Source organism: Agelaius tricolor, unplaced genomic scaffold, assembly GCF_023055355.1.
Source record: "Agelaius tricolor isolate 1412-34295 unplaced genomic scaffold, bAgeTri1.0.p SCAF_19, whole genome shotgun sequence".
NCBI lineage: Eukaryota > Metazoa > Chordata > Aves > Passeriformes > Icteridae > Agelaius > Agelaius tricolor.
In genome coordinates this window covers 5,232,097-5,246,576 of record NW_027269279.1, presented here as the reverse complement: position 1 = coordinate 5,246,576, position 14,480 = coordinate 5,232,097, and the positions used below count along the sequence as shown (strand labels likewise).

The 14,480-nt window shown below is 52.1% G+C and overlaps 1 protein-coding gene across 2 annotated transcripts in view; it reads right to left on the bottom strand.

Moving 5' to 3' along the window:
- Positions 1-3,134: 3,134 nt before the first annotated feature.
- MICALL2 (MICAL like 2) overlaps positions 3,135-14,480 on the bottom strand; it is a 34,425-nt gene continuing 23,079 nt past the window's right edge. For both annotated transcript variants that reach the window (XM_071443989.1, XM_071443990.1), the window contains one exon: positions 3,135-14,435. In XM_071443989.1, coding sequence (XP_071300090.1) covers positions 14,350-14,435 — 86 coding nt within the window. In that variant the 3' untranslated portion in view covers positions 3,135-14,349. The remainder of the gene's footprint in view (positions 14,436-14,480) is intronic.

Genomic DNA, 14,480 nt, shown 5'->3' with positions numbered 1-14,480 from the left:
GTGTCCATGAGGATGGATGGGTGGATGGATGGATGGATGGATGGATGGGTGGATGGATGGATGGGTGGGTGGATATGGATGGATGGATGGATGGATGGATGGATGGATGGATGGATGGATGGATGGATGGGTGGATGGATGGGTGGATGGGTGGATGGATGGGTGGATGGATGGGTGGATGGATGGGTGGATGGGTGGATGGATGGGTGGATGGATGGATGGATGGATGGATGGGTGGATGGATGGGTGGATGGATGGGTGGATGGATGGATGGATGGATGGGTGGATGGGTGGATGGATGGATGGATGGATGGATGGATGGATGGATGGATGGGTGGATGGATGGATGGGTGGATGGATGGATGGATGGGTGGATGGATGGATGGATGGATGGATGGATGGATGGATGGGTGGATGGATGGATGGATGGAGCAGGCACACGGGGTTGCAATGCTCGTGTGCCCAAGCAGGGGCACCTGAAGCAAAGCCAAGGGACACTTGGGCAGCAGTTTTTGGTGAAGCCATTTATCCTGTGGGCTCAGACCTCAGTGCCTGCCCAGCACTGTGCTGTGGAAAATGCCTGGCAGAGCTCAGGGGAGAGGGTGGCTCTGGGTCCAAAGGAGCTTGGAGACACCAGTCCGGACTCCTGCTCTCTGACCAACCCATGCAACCTGAAATAAGTGACTCAGTGTCCCCATGGGGGTGGGAATAACCCTGATATTGCACCCTCAGAGCCAGGGCTGGGGTGCAGCCTGGGGCAGTGCCCTGTCCTCCCCACCATGCTAACCCTGGGAAAGGTCTGGCTCACAGAGCCAGGGCCCCTTCTTCACCCTTCCCAATCCCCAGTGGAACAATTTACCTTTCGGAGCAAGTCCAAGATATTAATTAAGATAAATCTACCTCAATTTTGAGATTCTCTTATCATGTAATTTATCAAAATTATGTTAATTATTTCTGTAGGGCAGCAAAATTATTACCTCTTCCGTGTCTGATTTGTATTAATATTCATAATTTAATAATTCAGCATCCAAGCCATCTGGTTTGGGGAGCCATGCTCCTTCCCCTCCCTCTGCCAGACCCAAAAATGTTCCCCCCTCCCCACTCCAGCACCCACCCAGGCAGCCCCTACCGGCTCCCAAATAAAACTGTGCCCGTCGCCATCGGTGCCGGTGTCCCCCCGGTGCCGCTGAGGATCCGTGGCAGGATCCTGATCCCCGGGGGAGGAGGAGCAGCCCTTCCCTCCCCTGTGCCAGGCTGAGCCCCTGTCACCGGCACTGCCTCAGCCCGGCAGGTGAGCGCAGCTGAATTGACATTTTCCACACTTTGTGATTTTTACACTGTAATTTGACATAATTAATGCCTACATTACTGCTGATAATTTAGCTAGTTAATTAAACTCGGAGGAGATAATTAAGGAGAGGCTACTGCTTGGACTGCTAATTGTTTTTGTCATTATTTTAGGGGCCCGACAGCTGCCGGCTGAGTCATCCTCCCCATCAGCTGATGGCCACACGTGACGGCGGTGCCGTGGGCACCGGGTGCCCGGTGGAGCGGCGAGGATCTGAGGATGCGAGCCCGACCCTTCGAGCGCTGGCCGGGATCCAGCGGAGCGCGCAGATGGCGAGCGCGCTCCCGCGAACGCGCGGCCCCGGTCCGGGGCGAGGGCGCCCGGGATGGGGCTGGAACAGACGTGGAGAGGTGCACAGAGGGTTTTGAAGGGGAAGAGTTCAGTGCTGGGCAGGACATCAGCCCCCAGCGTGCCGGGGAGTCGGAGAGGGAGGCGGACAGGGAGGATGCTCGGGGCAGCGCTGCTGTCAGCTCAGGCAGCAAAGGGGATCCCGGCACGGTTTGGGGCTCACGTAGAGGCAGAGATCCTGCCCACCCAGCCAGCTGGAGAGGAGAGAGACACCTGCAATTCCCTGAGCAGCAGGGCCAAGCGCTCGCCCTGGCGCTGGGGAAAGCCCATCTGCCTGCAATGCCCAGAGCAGCGGGGGAGCAGGGCAGGGGAGGGTCCCTCGTCCCCATGTGAGTGCCCTTGCCCTTAACCCCACCCCATCTGCCCTGGGTGTGCTGCTGCAGAGTGTGCCTCCTCCTTCTCAGGTGCTTCAGTTTCATCTTTAACTGTGAATATAAGCAAGCAGGTGGGTGGAAAACCCAGCTGGTCCCTGAAGGGAAAAGCGTGTCACTGAGCCAAACCCCCTGCTTCCCACTGTGCTTCTCATCTCCTGAAGCCCTCTGCCAGCCTCTTCCCACACCACCCACCCTGCACCTTTCCCAACCAAAGCTCCAGCTCCCCATAGCACCTGACATGGGCACCAAGTTCAAAATTATTCAGTGCCTGTATCCCTTCCACAGCAGGCCAGTTGTTCCTCCATCCTGCTCAGCCACAACCTTAACTGACATGGGAGCAGAGGATCCCTCCTCATCCTGTGGCCAGCTGGGAGGTGCAGGAGCTCAGCACATCCCAGCCATTCCCCCTTCCTCCCTGCAGCCTGGTGGGAGGCAGGTAGCCTGAGGCACAACCATCACCTTGTTCCTGTTCCATGACAGCTAGAGAAGCTTTGCCCAGCCTTGCTGACACACAAAGCCCCCCAGCCTCCCCCTGCCCACTGGGCAGCACCAGCCCATGGCCCCTGGTGGCCAGCTTCCCTCCCCACCATGGGCAGCCCAGCCAGGCTCTTTGCTGACAGAGATTTCTTTCCACCCTCTGCCTCCTGGCGAGCTCAGTGCTCCGAGCTGGAGGCTGGCTTGACATCTCAATCCAGAGATTAGGACAGAGACTGGTCACTGCCCAGTTCTGGCAAACGCCCTTCAAATAATTTGATTAATCATCTTAGCTTCACTCGGTGCAGTTGGCACCCTCCAGAATCAAAGCCTCTCCTGAAATGCTGTGCTGAAAAACCATAAAGCTGCTGTAAAGGTTCAACCAAGCATGGACCAAAGCAGAAGCTGGGACTCCAGAGGCTGTGCACTGGGTTAGCTAAATACTCCCTCTAAATATCTCTGCAGCTAGCAGTCAGAGACATATGAGATGTGTAACAAATTGCACAGGGGCTGCTTTTCCTTCTCTCGCTCTTAGGAGATTTTTTTTTTCCCCCTCCTGCATTTCTGTTTATCACAACGCAAAACAGAAATGTGCCAAAAAGGATTTTATATTTTCACTTGGAACAACAGTATTTGGACAGCCCCAAGGATAGCAATTGCAGCAATCATGAAAAAGTAATACTTTGCGCTTCTGTGGTCTCTTTCATCCAAGCATCTCACAGCACTTGGCAAATGTTGGCCGTGATCCCATGGAGGCCCATGCACATGGATCATCCAGTAGAGGAATTCATTCCACTGGGTTCAGCAAATCAGGGCTGTGGGGCTCTGTGGGGCTCCTGAGTTGCTCACCTCCACACTCACCGAGTCAGCTGCTCCATCAGCACTCGCACCGCATCCTGAGTTATTTGTTGATATTTAAGTCTGAGCTCCTGGAGTCAGGGGATTGTGTTTCCATTTTGAAAACTCTCTAGTTTGTCATCTTGGTGCAATCCCTGCAACAGGAATCCTAAAATCCCAGAAAGCAAAAGAAAAATAAGACAAACCAAACATACTCCCTTTCCAGCGCGGTGCTTTTTTTGCAGGCTCATCTCTCTTTGGAGTTGTGCTTCAGGATTTTTGTATTTATTTTCACCAGAAGACAGCAATTCCTGCACTCCAGTACTCATAAAAGAATAAACCCAGCTGATCTCAAACTGCTCAGGGAAAACTATGGCAGGGAGAGCGATTTGCCAAAATCTGCAGCAGTGAAAAGAATAAACCTCAGATGTCCTGGTTCCCAGTGCCTACAGACAATCACAGTCCAAATGCTTGAGGGTTTGGTTGGAGTTTCTACTGTCATCGTTCTCTTGCATAAAATAAAAAAAAAATTCTTTCTTGCTATATCCAATGCCCCACCAGGGATGGGAGGCCAAGAGCTCCCACTGACAACATCCCTCCTTCTCCCACTCATGTTCCAGCACCAAAGAGTGGCCAATGTTCAAGACAAAGCTCAAGCCTCAGCCCTCTTGCAGGGCTCCTGAGGGTCATCTCCCCTCAAATGGAGACCTTGCACGTCACCTCTTAGGCCTTGGGCTGACACCTCCATGATGGACATGCTAATTGTCATTGCTAATGAGCCCCTCTGCCACAGTGAAGCAGTGGGAGATAATCAGCCATTGGTGTGGGAGTGGTTCCTTTAAGCATGAAGAGGTGGCCCCTTCCTCTCTGCTCCCCAATCCTGGCCATATCAGGTCACCAGATTCCTCATAAGTGTCAGGATGTTTTTGCAAAGATCCCTGGAGGAGCCACTGCCACTGCATCACTGGTGCAGCTCAGCTGAGTGGGAAGCATTGTCCCACGGAGGTTCCGGGACATTATCCAGTGCTTCACTGGGCAATTGAAAGTAATTATGGCTACCCAGGGAAGTGTGGCCCAGGTGACCAGCTACCAACCAGAGCTGATGGCCCTTCTGGGCTGTTTTCTGCTCCTGGGGGCACTTCCAGCAAACCACCCACCCTCTCTGTGTCCCAGCTCCGTCCCCTGCAAGGAAGGACGTGCTTGCTGCACTCAGAGAAGCGCCACAGCCCGCGGCTCAAACCCAGCAGAACTTCAAACCACCCTTCCACCTCTCACCTCTGTGCTATCTCCCAGTGAAATGAATCTCTCCCATCTGCCCAGTCCAGCATCTCCATCCCAGCAGAGGGAACCTCAGCCCTGCCTCCCTGGCCCCCTTTCCCTCCGTGCTTGTGCAGACACGTGCGCAGGAACAGCGCCCGTGGCACCGGAGGGAGCGAGAGGCAAAGGGAGAGCATTAGGTGGAATGAGAGATAGCAAAAGCACAGGCATATCAGACGTCTCCAGGCAAGATAACACGATAAATAATCAATCAATCCCTACAAAATCCTTAAGTGCTTGATGTATCCTCCTGCAAATTGAATCACTTCTTCTACCAGGAAGTTCTCTCTTGTAAATAAATGAGAGCAAAAATGGCCCATATTGAAAAATAATGTTGTTAAAACCACTGATTAAGTTTTACACAAGCATATGAGAGCAAACTAAAAGGTTTTAGCTTTTTAATTTAAGAAATGAGGAATATGATATAATTTCAATTTGTGATGAGATAAGATGTTCTCGATATTGTGGCTTCAATTGGATTATATCCTAATGTACTTTTATAAAGTGTCAGGCTAGCTGCAGATTAAGGTATGTGTGTAATATTCTTTATTAACAATTTAATGGACTTGCTTTCACTCTATCCATCTTAATCAGTGTTTCCAGTCCACCTGGGAGATCTAGTTAGTGCAGAACCTGAAACTCCAACCTGATGAAAGAGGGAACTCAGTGATCTGTCAGTGTCAAAAAACAAGAGGGAAGTACTGATAAAAGACTGCTGAGGATCATCTTTAACCTCCTGTCATCAGCATCACTCCAAAAGCTCTCAACAACCGCTCTTGGAGTCACTCGAAGAGACATATGCCCTTCCTCAGATCTGCATCCTTCCCCTGCCAGAATAATAAAGGGGCTTTTGGCAACAGGCAGAACTTCCCAGATCACAAAACGGAGTTGCCTGATCTCGAGGGATGTGCTCCTGTAATCCTGTTTTACAGTCAAACGCCAGTGCAAGAGCAGCCTGGTTGTGTGGACTCTCCAGTGCTCATCCATAGTCTCTGCTCTGGTGCTTAAGACACTTCCATCTCATTTCCCTATGAAATTTATTCATGACTAGTTTGTATCTGCATGTTCTGGTATCAACAGTGGCCTTTAGCTGAACTAGCTCCTCTCCCTCTCTTGTGTTTATCTGCCTGTGCAATCACATCCCTCAGCCTTCCTTTCATTAGGCCAAATAAGCTGTGCTCCTTTAGTCATCTCTCATAAAGGGGCTTCCTGACACCTTCTCCTCTCTGATGACCTGGCTCTGCACCTCTTCCAGTTTTCCAGACTGCACATAAGTGTGCAGTCCCCAGTGCAAATGCTTCCCCATCCCTTGGAAATGCCTCCTCTCCAGACAGCTCCAAGAACCAAGGCGCTACCCCAGCCAGCTCCTGCTCTCCAAGCACCCACCTCTCCCACCCTCAGGCACCCCAGGAGGGTTAAATCCTCCACCCCAACCGAGAGCTTTCATACTGCAGCTGTTGGGTGAGAAATTGCTATTTCACACGCACGCCAGCCCACCACAGGGTGACCGGGGTGGCTCGTGATGCGCTGCACGAGGTCTCACCGCCGGCTGATCCCCACCTCCCCCTCCCCACCACTCACACTGCCATGTGCATGCACAAACAGGGACTCGGTGCACACAACTGGGAGCAGCAGTCTTGTAAATAATGGCCAATCAGGGGAGGGGAAAAAAAAAAAGTTTATGCATCTCATCTCCTTTAATTCCCTTGCAATGCGATGATTCTGCAGGGGTGGGTCGGTCGTAGCTGCAGGTGCTCCCGGACGGGGGAGGAGCACAAAAATGAAGTTGTTTGCGGCTTTTGATTCCATCCCTGGAATTATTTACAGCTGCAGGCAATATTAAACTATGTAGAGCAAGTGTCCTCATTTACATGCTAATTCATTTATACCCTCTGGATTGATTTCTCCAATTCATTTTCAGCCCACTAACTCTTCTGATATGAATTATATTATCACCTCCAGAACAGCAGCAGGGAAATGTGACGAAGCCACCCCAGCTCTTCTGATCTCTAATTGCCCTCGCTGTTCGGAGCCGGTGTGGCCAGCTGCAGCTTTGCCTCCTGGCTACCAGCACCCAGCTTCCTCCCATCTCCTGGAGACAAACCAGCAGTGTGGCTCGGAGAGGGAATCATCCCACTGCCATCACTTGTCTTATTCTGGGGAAGACCCAAGCAAGAGGAACTTGGGCTTGATTTGGAAATCATTCCCTCTCTCTGCCCAGGAGGAGGAACCACCTCATTACAGAGTCCATCTGTGTTCTGCAGAGGGAAGTCCTGGAGTAGTGAAGAAATTGAATTAATCCTCGATTTCCCAAGGGACTTTCTGAGGCTTCTCAGCTTTTCAGAGCAGCCTCACACTGCACTGGACAGACAAGACAGGTTCCCAGTTTTCCCTGCCTAGGAATGAGATACTCACCAGTGGAAAGGACACGGTGCCCAGAGAATGGAGAAGTCTGTTCACAGGTAGAAGTAGCTGGAAGCAGTAGGGCTTTACTCCCACCACTGTCACTGACAAGGTTTAGACATCCTTTTCCAGAAGGCACATCCAAATGTGCAGATACCTCTCTGGAATTGCTGGTTGAGGTCTGCCAAGGTAACAGCAGAGAAAAGACCCATCTTCTGCACATCTTCTTGGATTTTTTGTTTTGTTTTTGTTTGGGGTTTTTGGTTTGTTTGTTCTGTTTTTTGTTTTCTGGATGGCAGTGAAAAGGCAGCTCTTTGCCCCTGATTTAGATCATCTGAAACAATTAATTTGTGAAATCCTCAGTACTGTTCCCCTTGACATCCAGTGTTTTTTATGCTTCAGACCATTTCAAATGAGCACTTGAAAAGGAGAGAGAGCCCCTCTGCCTTCTGATCACTGGAGGGAAGGAGAACATTGTCCTAAACAGAACAACAGACTGTCCCTTCGTAATGGCACTTCAAAGCTCCTCGGACAGGAAAATTGATAATTGTGTCAAGTACAGTTTTTCTAAACTTCATCATTTAGCACTGAAAACTGGGCTATTGAATTCATATAGTTCTTTGATCAAGACCAGTTAATTAAGTTATTCCCTTGATATGACTCTTATCACTTTAGTGCCAGACCTACATCACACTTATGCAATTTACATCCTGGCTTTGATATGCATCATTTAAGCTTCCCAGACCAAAATCACTGGGTTTCTGTAGATTCCCTGCTACCTTGCCAGCTTCACCATTAGGATGGGCTACAGGTCAGTTATTGACAGAGAGACTGTGCTCACCAGAAGGCTCCTGGGTTTCTCTGCTTTTGGTGATTCCTGTCCTTCCCGTTTCCTTCCCACCTGATACTTCCAGACCCTTCATCTTCACAGCCATCCTCCATTCACCCTCTGTTTCTGGCCAACCATCCAGGGCCTCTTTCAGCAAATCCTCCTCCTCCTCCTCCTCCTCCACACTTCTGCTTTCCACAGGAGAGTGACAAGCTCCAATTTAGGTCTCCACAGTTTTTCTTGGGCTTATCCCCTTAAACCGGATTAGCTAACGTCTTAATGCCAGTGACACCAGTCACAGCTCACCATCTGATCCTGCCTTTCAGGATTTGCTGCATCTATGCACTTTCCATTGCTAAACCAGATCCTCTGATCTTTCCTTCCAAGCCCCCCAACTCCCCATCACCCTGCCACCAGGGCCTGCTTGTTTTACTCCTCATATCCAAGAGATGCCCAGATCTCCTCCTTTCTTCACCCAGCACCTCCAGGGTCTGAACTCTTCCAACTCACTGGCAGCCTGTGCACTCACCCTGTTTTCACAACTAGGACTATCTCTTCCAGACTGCTTGCTTCACTTTGAGACACTGCAAAACTCACAGCACCCTCTCCTTGGGCCTCTCTTTTCTTCTGTATCAGATACAAGATCTTGAGGCTTTCTTCCCCACCACCATCTACACACAAACCAGCCCATATGGTGATTCCTCTTGTGCCTTTTAAACCTCCTTTACAGGCCCACAATCTTTCCAAGCATTCCTTCATTCTCCACCCATCTTCACTGCGAGGTGGAGATGCTGCTGCTGTAGCTCTCTCCGTGCAGCTGTGCTGAGCATCAGGAAGATCTTTTCCTCCCACCTCCACCCCTTTGCCCTAAACCAGCTCATAAACACCTTAGGGTCAAACCAAGTTGTCTGTCCTCAACATCTCTGTATTCCTGAATTTTAGCTAGTCCCCTGATCTCTGGGTGGAAATAAGGGACTCTTTTTGGCTCACTAATAGAATTATGAGAGGACAAGGACCAGCCTGTATCTCCTAAAGAGGTCCTGCAGCTGACACCCACTTGTGACCAAGAGAGGACATGGTGTGATCTGCAGCTTTCCATCATGGTTCTTCCTTTCTAGGATGTGATGGAGGAACCACTGAGAGAAGTGTGAAGGAAGCACAGGCAGTGGTGAGCCCAGGGCTTGGCCTGCTCAGTCCCACCACACCTCTGGTGCTCCCCAGCATCCCCACCATGGCTCATTCTGGTTCCCAGCTTGGTGTGAAAAGCAGTCACACCCTCTGTATTGATCAGGCTGTCCCTCCACACACATGTTCCCTTTGTCTCCCCTAAAATAAAACCCCAACTGAGAAGAGTCACCAGCTGGAGTTTAATTTCAGACTCCAAGGCATATCTGGAGCCAATTTGCAATGCGCTTACTCCGAAAATCGCCCTCCCCTGTGACGCTTGACAGCTCCAGACCACAGTCCTGCTCTCAGCTCCCAAGGAAAAATGTTTTAATTTGTCACAAACCAATTATAGCGTCTCATCTATCCCTGAATTACTCATCTTGGCTACAGTCTAGGACAAAGGGCCCCTCTGAGAGGAGATTAGACATGGATATTAACAAGAGAAAAAGTGTCCACTGTCTCACCTTGCTGGGGACGCGGCTTCCAACGAGACAGGAAAAGGAAACCCCTCCTGACTGACAGCCAGAGGGAGGGCTCCCATCCCACAGCAAATCCCTCGTTTCACATGGAAGAATAGTCAGGACAAACTCCGTATTCAAATAATATTCATGCATGGCAGATAACAGAGGCACGGCTGGCAGGGCTGCAGCATGAATATAAATAATCTTCGCTCCCTCGGCTGCTGCTGCAGCTGCTTTGCCACCGTGCAGGAGCGTGGCTGAAGGAAGGGGCTGGGAGAGCAGGGCAGGGGTAGGGATGCTCCAGCAGGCACTGCCTGCTCTGAGCTCCGTGTGCCACCCCTCTCGTGAAGGCCCTTTCCCTTGAGCCCTGCTCTGGGTTGGAATGCTCTCCCATCCAGCTAAGCAGCCCTCTCCAGCCACCTCCTCCTGCTGCCAGGTGTGTTTGTGGCTCTCACAGGGCACACCAGCATCCCTGTGAGTTCTTTAGTTCTTTTTTTTTTTTCAGACTTAGTTTCCTGGGTTCCAAGTTCTTCTGTTTCAACGCTCCTTCCTTCCCTCCCCAACCCTGCACTCTCTCCATATCAGTGCTCCTTCTTTCCCTCATTAAATCCACTCTGGTCTCAGGTATTACCCTTCAACCCACCAGCCACGACCAGGGTGTTACCTTCCAAGCTGAGACACAGCCTTGAGGATGCTTTTGCACTGTCCCATCTCCTGAGCAGCTCGTGTTCCAATTCATCCAGCTGGAAACAAGAGGTGAACACTCAAAGGCAGCACCCAAAGCTGTCATGGCAAGAAGCATTTTGCATGGTGACGAGTCCCAGCCACTTTGCTCAGCAGTGGGGACAAAAAGCTGTGGGCAGAATTGGCCCCAGTCAGCTGGAAAAGCTGGATGTGTTGCTGCTCTGTCTCAAAGAGACTCAAAGCATCAGAGGGCAGCCACAACATCCCCATGCTCACTGCAGATCAGCTTCTTACTTGGATGAAGAGGGAGACAATGAAAGTCGATTTCCCTTTGTGCTCATGGCAAATAATTTGGAGAATTCCCCTTGTTTACTCAGAACTGTTAATGATGCGTCAGAAATTACCTCGGAGATTGTAATTAAGGAAAACAGCAGAAGAGAGACACACACACACACACACACACACACACACACAGAGCCTAATCACAGCTTCATCTGCAAGTCTGGAAGTGACAGAGCCAGCAGAACCCCAAAGCTGCAGGAGGATGCCCAAGAGCCTCTGAAATGGCAGAGGCTCAGGGGTGCAGCCCCAGGCCCTGTGCAGCCCCCACACTCCTCTTCAGCTGCAGGGAAAGCAGCAGCAGCAGCAGCACTCCAGGTATCCAGGAGCTGGTGAGGCCATGAACCCAACTGGAGGCCATCAGGAAATGAGCAGGAAGCTCAGCCCCCTTAAAAGCATTTTGGAAGTGGAGCAGCTGAGCTAGAAGAGTAATTAAGGCCTCAGTCATCACTGAAATTCAGACACCCACATGCACACAGCAATGGATCTGTCAACCCCCTGCCAGCCTGACCTCGGGGCTTGCGCCTGGTGGGGCTGCAGCAGAGCACAAACAGCCCTTTCTCATGGAGAAGGGAGAGGAATTTGATTCCCACTCGGTTGTGGGAGGGTGCCTGGATTGCCTAATTACTCAGCAGTGACCACTGTGGAGAGGCAGTTGAGAGCTGGTTTCCCCCAACACCTCCCTGGCTGCTCAGTCCCAAGGCCAAATCCTCTTGCTTTGCCTCCTGGAGCACTTCCACAGGGTGAGCAAAGCTGCTTGTGCCAGGAGAGCAAACAGGGGTCAGGCAGGGGAATCAGCTCAGCTAAAAGCAGCCAGTTGGAGAAAAGCCATTCCTTTTCTCCACCTTAGCCAACAGCTTAGTTCTTCTAGGGCTCGTTTTGAGCACTGGATTAGGAGAATGGTGGAATTGCAAATCCTGTGAGTCCCAAATTCAAGGCAGAGGAAGGAGGAACAAGCTGGGTTGTTCTCAAGGGTGTGCAGGAGCTGTGGGACAGGCTGTACAGGGCTTGGTTTTGATACACCCTGGCCACAGCCAGACAGCATTCCACCCATACAGACAAGAGTTTGGGATTCTGAACAGGATCACTGTGTTTGGATCACTACTCCTCTATTTACCCTCCAATCTTTGCTGTAGAAATAACTGAGGTTAGTCTTGCAGTCAGCCTCACACCAGCAGCACGGTGAGGCAGGCTGGGTTCTGTCTCCTCTCCCTCTCAGTATTTTTCTACCTAGAAACTTAAACCTAAACCCACACAGCATTTCCAGGTGAAGCTCATATCCCCTAGACCATGGCTACCATCTCAAACAGACTCCAGATGAGAGAAGGAGCAGTTTTCCTTTCAAAACCTGCTCTTGGAGCAGGTAGCTAGCAGGTGTACCCCTGCCTGCTGCCTGGCCTTCTCACAAAAGCCAACCCTACAGCAGGTCCCACCATTGCCACCACAGGGCACTGGGGGTGTTGTTTAAGCACTTTGTTACCACATTCCTACAGAGGTCCATTTCCTGCCTGTTTCCAAGGTGGGTGAAGGCTGGAAAGGGAAGGATTGGATGAGTTTGGGTGGTGCTGACACCATCCTCCAAATCCATGCAGACTAAACTTGTTGAGGCTGGAGAATCAGAGCCTGAAAAGATGAAAGCCCAGCAATACTGACAGCCTGGGATAGCTCATCAGGAAAGGTATTTCTCTCCTTCAGCAGGGATGGTTTCAGCTCCCCTCCTCTCAGCTGGCAGCCCACAAAGGCACGTTTAGTTCTGGGGATTTGCTGCCACTGGCCAGGTCTGGAAGAGGAGCCCTCCTCCCTCCCCTCTTGTTTACACACCAGGGAAGAAAAAGCTTCCAGACGAGCAGACGAGGATGGCAAGGCACAGCATGCCAGCCCCTGTGGCCAGCATGTCCCCACAGCCCAGTCTGTCCTCCCCTCTGGGTAGCACAGGGGGCAGAGCCTCCATCAGCCTTTCCCCGGTGACACTGCAGCTCTGCCACCCGTGTCACCAACGCCACGGTCCAGCTGTGGCACAACCAGCTCTGCCTCTTCGTGTCCCCCATCTGCTGCCCAGGCTGGGACCCCACAGGCTTTGGGACGTGTGTGATGCTAAAGCAGCAAGGGGGGAATTGCGTTTACCTGAGAGCAGGGGTGAGTTTGACACCTACACAAAGTCGGTGAAAAACCCCTTGGTGCCACGGCTCCCTCGGGACGTGCAGCTGCCCTGCAGGCTGTGGGCAAGGACTGCTCCACCACAGGCACACCGAGCTCCAGAGAGGGACTATCAGTGCTCCCAGGACAGCCACATCACACTGGGATGCTGAGATTTGCTCCAGTAATTCTTTATTGGGTGAAAGCATCTGCAGGCTCGGGGTGTCCCAGCTCTTGCACACACACGGGCTCCAGGGAGCCCCTCGGGCACTGGTGCCACCCCAGCACATCCCTGCCCGGAGAGTCCCACTGCCACCTCGTGGGAAAGGGATGCATCACCTCTGCTCTGCCGCCGGCACTGCGAACCTGCTCCGGCCAAAGCCCTGCCCCTGCTGGGCAGCAGCGCCCGCAGGAACCTCCAGCAGCTGCCCTGGAGGGAGCAGGCCACAGACCAGAGGCATCGTGAATTAATCTGATCCTTCCATGGCTGTCTCCATCCCCGCTCCCCAGGCTGACTGGGAACAGAGGGTGCACCCAGGGCAGGGTGCACTGAGGGAAGAGGGGAAAGGCTCCCTGCAACAGCCCAGGACCTGCTCCTGCACTCCTGCTCCCACCAGGGTGACCCACAACACCCCTTGAGGGTGATGGATGTCCAGGGATGGAGCTCAGGAACTGAAATACTGGTCCCAAGCAGAAGACTCAGGGGTGAGGCAAACCCATGAATTCCCTTGTGCTCCCAAGTTAGCACCAGGTTATTAAAATAATGGTTCTGTTCATTTTCATCAGGATAGGCCACAGACAATGAAAACACTGCTTCACTGAGCAGTCAGAGAAATAAGGAGGCTACAAATCTCCCCCACAGAGGGAATGAAGCAGTGAGCAGCCTCTCATGGCTTTGAGAAATCAGCCTACAGCAACTTCCAAGAGAGGTCTGGAAACAATTCACTATTGCTGAAAGTGCTGTGTGTGGAGAACATCCCACACTACAGACACAGAGGAGGGTCTGCTCTCTGCTCCCCCCAGACATGGAGCCCCCAGTTTGCACGGGTGTGGTAAGAAGGGAACCATCAACCCCTCTTGCCCTGTAGCATCTCCCTCTCTGCATCTCTGATCCTGCCCAAAGAGCCACAGCACAAGCAGGAGGGAGGAAGGGAGGGACAAAGGCCCTTCCACAGCCCTGGGGACAGGCATGGGACACTGTGGGGTGCCATGCAGGGCCATGCTGCTGCTTCCAGGACTGTACTGAGCCAGGCCCTGGGTGGGCAACCTGAGCTCTGCCCTCCTGAGCTGGCACCAAGGCTGAACCAGCTCTGACCCAGAGCCAGAGAAGGAAGAGAGTCTCAAAAGTCCACGTGCTGGGAAAGGTATCCTTGGGCTCCACACCAGGGCCAGGGGGCATTCACACTGTCCCTCTGGTCAGCAAACCTGCAGTCTCCACATCAGGGAGCACAGGGGCCTCTCACAGCCCAGGAGCTCCAGGAAAGCAGCACTCAGGAAGGACCACACCTTTGACAGGCCTCCTGGGGCCTCTCACAGTCCTGCACAGCTCCAGGAACACAGCACTGAGGAAGGACCACACCTTTGATGGGTCTCTCTGGACCACTGGGAAAAGGAACATCAAGCTCCTGAGCTTTACTCTTGTTTTTTCTGCTTCCATATTTTGGACAGGCGGAACTTGTTCTTCTTCCTCTCTGGCTCCTGGCTCTCAAGAGATCCATCTGCAGGAGAGGGAGCAGACACAGAGCAGGTTGAGACCCACAGCC